The 9,812-nt window shown below is 59.3% G+C and overlaps 1 protein-coding gene across 1 annotated transcript; it reads left to right on the top strand.

The window, feature by feature from the left end:
* Nucleotides 1-2,801: 2,801 nt before the first annotated feature.
* LOC135117659 (uncharacterized) lies at nucleotides 2,802-4,941 on the top strand. Its single transcript, XM_064037279.1, has 3 exons — nucleotides 2,802-3,198; nucleotides 3,479-4,089; nucleotides 4,771-4,941. The coding sequence occupies exons 1-3, from the start codon at nucleotides 2,802-2,804 to the stop codon at nucleotides 4,939-4,941; spliced, it is 1,179 nt and encodes a 392-aa protein (XP_063893349.1).
* The last annotated feature ends 4,871 nt before the right edge of the window (nucleotides 4,942-9,812 follow it).

Genomic DNA, 9,812 nt, shown 5'->3' with positions numbered 1-9,812 from the left:
CGGCCGGTCAACAACTGACCGTCCAGGACGCAGCAAACCTAGACCCGCTCATTATCCTCAGGGACGTCCTCAGCTACAACACCGACGAGGACGTCACGAAAGCCCTGAGGACGCAGAACACCAAGCTCTTCGCCGACCTTGCGGCTGAGGATGACCGCGTCATAATAAAATATAGAAAAAGGGCTCGGAACCAGCTGATGTGCCACATCGTTGCGAGAGTCTCCCCCACCCTCTGGAGCAGATTGACGGGGGCGTCTGCCGTGTATATAGACATGCAGCGGATCAGGGTGGAAGACCAATCTCCCCTGGTTCAATGCTCCCTATGCTTAGGATATGGGCACGGCAGACGCCTTTGCACAGAAAAAGAAGAAGCCTGCAGCCACTGCGGTGGCCCTCACTTACGCAATTCTTGCCCAGAAGCGAAAGCCAATGCGCCCCATCCTGTTGTAACTGCACTAGAGCCGGGCTGGAGGAACGACGCATAATGCGTTCAGCCCGGACTGCCCGGTGAGATGGGACGCATTGGCCAGGTCAAAATCGGATACTGCTGAGGGCGCCGCAGTGGACACCAGGTCATACAAAGTTCTGCAGGCCAACCTTCAGAGAAAGCAGCTGGCGACCGCCGAGCTGCTTGGAGCTGCTTCACGGTCGAAGGCGTCCTTCGCTCTCATCCAAGAGCCTTACGTGGGCTCTGTCCGGAGAATGCGGAGCTACCGGGGGCGCGGATCTACCAGGCTTCGGAGGAGGGAGGGGCACTGTAAAGCTGCCATTGTAGTGTTCGACCACGACCTCGACGTCATACAGTGCCCAGAACTCACCACCCATAACATCGTCGTGGTGAGGATCCGGACAAGCCTGGGAAATCGCAGCAACATCGGTGTACTTCGAACCGGACAAGCCCATGGACTCGTACCTGGAGCACCTCAGAGCGGTCAGGCGGAAGCTGGGAAGTCGCCACCTTCTCATCGGGGGCGACTTTAACGCGAAAAGCTCATGGTGGGGAGCCTTACGGAGACAGCGGGGGAGGAGCTATGCTCCACACTGAACGAGCTGGAGTTGCAGGTACTAAACAGCGGCACCCTGCCCACTTTTGACACCATCCGAGGGGGCAGGAGATACTGCAGTCACGTCGACGTGACGGCATGCTCGGCGGATCTTCTCTGCCTGGTTGAAGGCTGGGAGGTAGACGAGGGACTGACGAGCTCGGACCACAACGGCATAAAATTTAGGATAAACTTGCAAAAATCTTTAGGCACAGCAATAAAATCAACTACTAGGACGTTCAATACCAAAAAAGCAAACTGGGTCCAGTTTCGTGAGAAACTGGCCCAGTTTAAAACAGAAGAAAATATAAATCAGTCAAAATTTGAAGAAATTGAAAATAGTCAAAATTTAGAAACAACCATAAATAAATATTTAGAAATAATAGTAAAGTCATGCAGGAAACTATACCGAAAAAAAAAAACTCGGAAAAATTACCTTGCCGTGGTGGTCCCAGGAGCTCGAAAGCCTGAAGAAGGAGGTCACCACCAGGAAGAAGAGTCCGCTGTGCCGCTCCAGTCCGAAGGCAGTCCGTCGTCGAAGAGTACCTGCAACATAAAGAAAATTATGAGACCAAAGCCATGATAGCCCAAACGAGGAGCTGGACGGGTTCTGCACCAAACAGGATAGGGAGGGATGTGGGAGGGCATTTACAGGGTGATAGGGCGTACTGCGACACGGCACGAAGACGCAACCCTACTTAGAAGTGGCGTATATCTGGCAGAATCCGCATCGCACCTGGCTGAGACCTTTTATCCGCAAGACCTGGAAGAGGAGGACACTGAAGAACAAAGGACATCCGACGTTTAGCCATGCGGGTAAACGACCCGGAACATGATGAAGAACATGACCCGCCTTTTACTCCGCATGAGCTCATAACAGCAGTGTCCTCCTTTAACCCTAAAAAGGCGCCAGGCGCGGACGGTCTCACCGCGGACATCTGTCGCCAGGCAATTCTCCAGGACCCGGGGCGTTCCTTGCCCTGGCCAACAAATGCCTCAGTCTGGGCCACTTCCCAAGAAGTGGAAAGAAGCCACAGTTGTGGTACTGAGGGAAGCCGGGCAAGGACAACTACACAAACGCCAAATCGTATAGGCCGATCGGGCTCCTGCCCGTGCTAGGAAAGGTCCTGGAGAAGATGGTTGTCACGAGGCTCCAGTGGCACCTAGTGCCGAGGCTGAGTACCCGCCAGTACGGCTTCATGCCCCAGAGGAGCACCGAGGACGCCCTCTATAATCTAGTGAACCAAATAAAGGTTGAAATAAAAAACAAAAAGTTGGTCACCATCGTCTCGCTGGATATAGGGGGCGCTTCGACAGCGCCTGGTGGCCAGCCATAAAGGTCAGACTGGCGGAGGAAAAGTGTCCGGTAAACATTAGGCGGCTACTTGACAGCTACCTTGGCGACAGATGTGTGCGACTAAGGTATGCCGGAGTAGAACACCTAAGAAACACACAAGGGTTGCGTCAAGGCTCGATCAGCGGGCCGATACTGTGGAATGTCCTCCTAGATCCCCTTCTCAAGAACCTATATGACCGCGGGGTTGCGTGCCAGGCGTTCGCCGATGACGTGGTTCTGCTGTTTGCCGGGGATACTGCGCTGGAGGTGCAGCGACATGCAAATGCCGCCCTCGAGTTTGTTCAGGAGTGGGGAGTCAGAAATAAACTCAAGTTTGCGCCACACAAGACTTGCGCAATGCTGCTGACCAACAAGCTTAAGCATGACACCCACTCCTGCGCATGGGCGGGGTCGACATTGGCATGTCTCGCGAAATAAAGATCTTGGGCCTGACTATAGACGATAAGCTGACCTTTAACACCCACGTCGCCAACGTCTGTAGGGAAGGCCCTAAACATGCGAAGCAACTCCAACGAGCTGCAAAAATAAGCTGGGGACTGCACCCCGACGTCATCCGCACAATCTACACGGCAACAGTGGAGCCCGTCATCCTTTACGCTGCGGCCGCATGGTCGCCCGCCGCTCAAAAAATTTGTGTCCGCAAGCTACTAAACACCGTCCAGCGGGGCTTCGCAGAGATCTGCAAATCTTACCGCACCGTCTCCCTAAACTCGGCCCTACTACTCGCCGGGTTACTACCTTTGGACCTACGCGTCAAGGAAGCAGCCGGCCTATATGGGCTCGCAAAGGGTCAACCCGGCTAGTGCTGGGAGACCGGGAGGTTGAGCAGGTGGTTGGATTTGCAGAGCTACCACACCGCCTTGCGTATGGACCTGAACTTCAGGTGTCTCGATGACCGAAGCCTGGTAGACCAACACAACGTGCAGTCGCTCAGAATTTTCACAGACGGCAGCAAGTTCCAGGGCAAAGTCGGTGCTGCGTTGTCCATATGGGACAACCAGACCGAACTGCGGAGCCGAAAACTGAGCTTGCCAGCGTACTGCACAGTCTACCAGGCTGAACTTCTGGCCATATGCAGGGCTACTAGCCCTGAACAGCGGAGCGGAGAGCTGCGGCATTTATAGTGACTCACGGGCGGCCTTGCAGACTGTAACCAATCCCGGGTCTATGCACTCCCTCGCAATCGAGGCGCGCCGAAACCTCAGCGTGGCCTTGACCCTTGGCAAAGCTGTGACCTTGTTCTGGATCAAGGCCCACGCCGGCATCGATGGCAACGAGCGCGCCGACGAGCTAGCAAAAGAAGCAGCACTCTCGAGCCGGAGGAAGCCTGACTATGACCGGTGCCCGGTCTCATTCGTCAGGAGTGAACTTCGTGGAGACTCTCTTGACGAATGGAACCGGAGATACAAAACGGGCGAGACGGCCTCCGTCACGAGAGTGTTCTTCCCGGACGCGAGGGAGGCATATCGCCTGGTGCGAAAAATACAACCACAGGGAATCTTAACTAACATCTTTACAGGCCATGGGGGGTTCTCCCAATACCTGCACCGCTTCAAGTGTCGGGAGAGCCCGTCATGCGTCTGCGACCCTGCGGTTGAGGAATCCATTCAGCACATTCTATTTCCAGTGCCCTATATTCGAGAGAACGTTTTGACCTCGCCCAAAGACTCGAGACAGATGTGGCAGCCAGTAGAGCCTTCGAGCTCATCGCAAATAAAAAATTAAGAGGCGATTTTCTTACGTTTGCTGAACAAATTTGCAAAATTGTCGTGGACAGAAACGCTTCGGATTAATCCGGAGCGTCTTTGTCCACAGCAAAGAAAATAAAAAATCAAAAAGACAAACAAAGTCTCTGATTCCGTCAGAGGAACTTTAGCAGTACCCATGATGGCGGGTGCATTATTTAAAAAGAACCTAACAACCTAACCTAACCTAACCTATTAACCTAACCTAACCTAACCTAATAACCTAACCTAACCTAACTAACCTAACCTAACCTAACCTAACCTAACCTAACCTAACCTAACCTAACCTAACCTGGAACCTAACCTAACCTAACCTAACCTAACCTAACCTAACCTAACCTAACCTAACCAACCTAACCTAACCTAACCTAACCTAACCTAACCTAACCTAACCTAACCTAACCTAACTAACCTAGCCTAACCTAACCTAACCTGGCCTAACCTAACCTAACCTAACCCAAACCTAACTAACCTAACCTAACCTAACCTAACCTAACCTAACCTAACCTAACCTAACCTAACCTAACCTAACCTAACCTAACCTAACCTAACCTAACCTAACCTAACCTAACCTAACCTAACCTAACCTAACCTAACCTAACCTAACCTAACCTTTTTTTTTTAGAATCTCATGGACTTCCTCCGCCTGGGGAGAGGCGGAGTGTGTGGGACTCACCGGCTAAAACCCCCTGTGTCCTCCTTACACGTGGGCGGGCCGCGGGATCAAATTCTTCCGGCCCCACTGGTGCTGGCCCGCCTTGCGGGCCTCGCCTCAGGCACGGGGGTGAGGTGTTAAACTCCCCGTGCAACGCCTCAGAGGCGCGCGTCGACACCCGCGCGCGCCTCCGCCTCGGGTCCGTTGAATAGGGGCGGGGACTTCCCAAGTCCTTCGCCCTGGACCCGTTCATGGGGGCGGAAGGGGCGTTGTCTGCCCTCCTCCGGCGCCCGGAGCGCCCTGCGGGCGGGATCGGCAGTTGAAATCTCCCTCTCCCGTTCCGCAGCTTCCTTCTGCGACATCACGTCCTCGCAGAAGGACACCACTGCGTCCCACGACTCTGCGCTGCCGACCATCTTCCGTACCACGGCCGGCGACAGATCGCCTCCTACTTCATTTGTGAGGACACGGCGCTGCTCCTCCCAAGCAACACACTGAACGAACGTGTGTTGCGCCGTGTCCTCCCGCCATGGACGCAGTGGTGGCACCGAGCGTCCGGCTCCTGCCTATGCGACACAGGTACTTGCCGAAGCAGCCGTGCCCCGACAGCACCTGCGTCACCCTGAACGACAGGGAGCCGTGCCTTCTCCCGAGCCAGTCGTCGAGCACTGGCCGGATCGCCTCGACGGTGGCGAGGCCGGCGGTAGGGCGCAGAAGCCTCTGCCGCCATTCCGCCACCAAGACCTGACGGAGCTCTGCTCGGCGCTGCGCTATCTGCCGCTGCACCGGCCTCGAGTCCCGTGCCCGCTCTTCCTCGCGCCACCGATACAGCGACGCGAGTACTTTAGCCTCTAGGTCCCAGGGCGGGGATCCGGCCAGGACGCAAGCCGCCTCGTAGGAAATCGTGCGATACCCGCGGACGACTCTGACGGCCATCGCCCTCTGCGGTCTGCGCAGAATGGCTAGAGTGCTGGCCGCCAGGTCCATCGCCCACACAGGGGGCCCCATGGGGCCATGGACCGCACGATTCCCACGTACAACCGCCTACAGGCGGCGCTCGAGCCCCCATGTTAGGGCAACGTTGACAGCGCGCCCGCTGCCCATCAGCGGGCACCAGCCGCCGGAAGTGGGGCCGAATTCCCATCGGCTGTCGAGCACCAATCCCAGATACTTCATGGTGGACTCGACAGCTATCCGGGCTCCACCGACCACGATGTGATCCCGACGGCGGCGCGCGTCGGGGGCCATGAAACACCATGGCCTCCGACTTGTTGAGGGCCACCTCCAGGCCCAGGCGCCGGATGCGGTTCACCACCTGTGACACCGCAGCCGTGGCTATCAACGCTGCTTCCCTGTGCGAGCTCCCCGGGTGACAAGCGTGTCGTCCGCATAACACGTCAAGTCGGCGCCCGACGGGAGTTCGCCTCTCAGCACCCAATCGTAACCGATGTTCCACAGGAGCGGCCCCAGCACCGATCCCTGTGGAACACCGCACGTCATGAGGTGCCGACCGGCACCGTCATGTCCCCGATATGTGACGCATCTACCTTCTAGGTAGGCCCCTACTGTGCGACGGAGGTAGGGAGGCACGCGGTGATATCTCAGTGCCTCCCGAATACAGCTCCAGGGCAGGGTGTTGAACGCGTTGGAGATGTCTAAAGACACCGCCAACACCACCCCACCCTGGGACACCGTCTCCTCCGCCAGGGCTCTCACGCGCATTATGGCGTCTACGGTGGAGCGCCCGCGACGAAAACCAAACTGGTTGTCGTCCAGGTCCGGCCCCTCTCTGCACAAGTGGCTGACGAGGCGATCTGCGATGACACGCTCAAAGAGTTTGCCCGCCTCGTCGAGCAGCACTATGGGCCGGTACGCGGACGGCGAGTCCGCGGGGCGCCCCTCCTTCCTGAGCAGGACCAGCCTCCCCTCCTTCCACACACTGGGAAACTGACCCTGCTCGAGACATGCCGTGAAGAGCCCTCTCAGCTGGGGCTCTAGCACCTTCAGAGCCAGGACGAGAGCTCGGCCAGGAACTCCGTCGGGTCCGGGCGCCGTGTTCTTAGCCCGGAGCCGCGACACGGCCGCTCTCGTCTCTGCTTGCGTCACCTCGGGGACATCGGTGCTCTCCTCTTCGGGAGAGTCTGCCGAGGTGAAGCCATCGTCGGGGGAACGTGTCCCGCTCGCTCAGGGAAGAGCGCCAATACGACCGCCCCTAGCAGCTGGGGCTGCATGCTCTGCACCAGTGGAGGCGCCCATGCACGCAGCTTGCCCCGTACCCAACGGTAGGGGCGGCCCCACGGATCCCGATCCAGGGACCCCAGCAGCTCCTCCCTGGCACGCGACTTAGAATCGCCGATGGCCAGCCGGACGGGCGCTGGCCCAGCCTCCGCGGATGGAAAACGTCGTCTCCGGTATCGTGTGTACTGGCGGCGAGCCGCAACGCACGCGATGCGCAACTGCGCAATCTCGGCGGTCCACCAGTACACCTGGCGCCTTGCGGACTGTTGGCGGACGCGGGGCATGGACGCGTCGCAGATCTGCGTCATCGCCCGCGAAACCGCAGCGCCACTTCGACGTCGACGGGGCGTCCGTCGCCGACTCCCAAATCCAGGACTGGACTAAGGGCTTCCTCGAGCCTTGGATGCACTGCGCCCAGCGCGGGCCGTCGTTGATCGGGGCTGTTGGATGGCGGCCGCTCGCGGTCTGGGCAGAGACGTCGAACCGGATATACCTGTGGTCCGACAGCGTCTCCACCTCCACGGCGACACGCCAGTCGCGGACTCGGCTGGCGACAGAGGGGCTAGCGAACGAGACGTCCACTATCGACCCGCCCCGCTGCCGCACGCGTGTATTCCGAGCCCCGATTCAGGACGACCAGACCGGTCGTCACCGCCCCTCTTCAGCACCTCGCCCCGAGGGTCAGGTGACCGGAGATCCCCACGCCGATGACTTGGCGTTGAGATCCCCGAGCACCAGAACGGGGCGAGGGTGATGGCGACACGACGGCGCCCAACTCGACAAAAACCCTCGAAGTCGGCGAGACTCTTGTTGGGGAGAAATACGCCCCACAATGACGATGCCGCCGAGACCGCAACAACCCAGCCACGGCCCGAGACGGGTCGGTCAGAGTCCGCCAATAATGGCCACCAAACCGTCAGCGCACCCCAGCCAGTTGTCACGGGCGGGGATGAAGTGGCTCGGCGACCACAGCCACGTCAATCGACCACTCTGCCATGCTCTGGAGGAGAAGATCCTGAGCTCTGGCACAGTGGTTGATGTTGCCCTGGAGGAAATGGAGGTGCCCTATTATTGACACTCCATTCCCTCGGCAACGGTCCTGGGCGGGAGTCGGCCGCGGAGCTACTGGCCTGCGGGGGTGGCGAGGTTTCCCCGGCAGGCTTAGAGCTCCTCTTCTTTTTCTTGGCCTTGCTGGCAGGCGCGCCACAGGCCCCTCCGCCCACTTTGTGTCCCGCTGGCTTCCCCACAGCCGAACACAAGCAGCAGTTTGGCGCCGCGGAACACTGGGCCGCCTTGTGGCCGGGCTGACCGCAACGATAACAGAGGTCGCTGCGGTCAATCTCGGCGGTGCATTTTGCCCGGACGTGCCCTTCTCCAGGCACCGGAAGCACCGCAAAGCGGGGCTGCAGGAGTTTCACCCTCGCAACCCAGCCAACCAGCAATCTGCCACTATCGGCGATCTTTTCGCCGACGCTACAGGGCACCGAACCCAGACTACGCCGAGTCCGGTAGCGTCAACGCGTATGTCGCCGGCCCGCACCTTGTCCGGCGGACACTCTCCGCCACGAGCAACGGCCGCCGCCACCTCCTCAGAGGTCACGGAGTCGTCCAGGCCAGCAATCCGCACTTCTGCGGTTTTCATTGGCCTGGAGACCCGACGTCCTCTGGGTTGAGGACCTCCTTCATTTTGGCGGCCAGAGCGTCCGCCTTCTCGACGCTGTCGCTCGCAGCACCAGCCACCTCAAACAGCCGCACCCGTGGCAGCCTGCCTGAGGGTGACGGACTGGAGGCCAAGATCTGCCAATTTTATCTTGGCCTTGGCCTCGGCAATCACCGACTGGTACGTAACGCCGCGCTCCGCAGCTCCGGGCTGGAGCGTTAGCGTAACAGCCTCAGAACGAGGCGCACGTATCGCCGGCGCATTGCGACCGCCGGTCTTTTGGCAGTCCGTCGCGCAGGCCGCGCAACTGCGCGCGCGCTGCTGCTGGTGCCGCGGCCTTTTGGCGGCTTTGCGGGCCTTCTTGCGGCCCACGACTTTCGCCCAGGTCTCACCCTTGGACCCGGCAGTCGTGGGCTGAACATCGACGGGGTTCCCTCCACGGGCTTTCAACACCCTCCGCGGGCTTCCCCTTTTGAGGCGCAGGTCTCGGCGGCTCTCCGTCCTCCGTTTGTCCGCCGCTAATGTCGGCCGGAGGATTGGCTCCTGCGGAAGCGCCGAGAGATGGCCTCGATGCGAGCGTTCATCATGCTCCCGCACTGGGCATGCAGAGCCGAACAATGCGCTCGACCTCATCGTCGGTGTGCGCGCTTGTCGGTCCCGGTGCGGGAGTGGGGTCGCCATGGGCGGAGTGGCGACGGCGGCAGATTGTGGCTGCTGCTGCTCGCTCAGCGCAGCCACTTGCCGCCGGAGATCCTCCAGATCTCTTCGGAGCGGCTGTTCTCCTCCTGCAACTTAGTGACCTCGTCTGAGGCCGTTCGGTTGAGGAGGTCTCAACCGCCTCCCTTGATGTCGGCGGCTGCCTCAGGAGCGCGGGTGAATGTGCCCTTCAGGTTGCCGGACTGCGTGGCAACCTTCAGGACGACATCCACGCCGCCCAACACTTGTTGGCTTAACGCCACCGCCGACATCTCCCCTGAAGCCGCCAAAGCGGCACGTCGCTCGCGGGCGCGTCGGGCCATCTCTGTCACCTCATCGACCGCGACCGCCCTCCGCTGCTCTCTTTTGGCGGCGTTGAGCTCTGCTTTCGTGCTTCCTGGGGACACAGCTCACGCCG

Source organism: Helicoverpa armigera, chromosome 12, assembly GCF_030705265.1.
Source record: "Helicoverpa armigera isolate CAAS_96S chromosome 12, ASM3070526v1, whole genome shotgun sequence".
Lineage (NCBI taxonomy): Eukaryota > Metazoa > Arthropoda > Insecta > Lepidoptera > Noctuidae > Helicoverpa > Helicoverpa armigera.
Note: the sequence above shows the minus strand (reverse complement) of the source record. Positions and strands in the feature narration are given on the sequence as shown.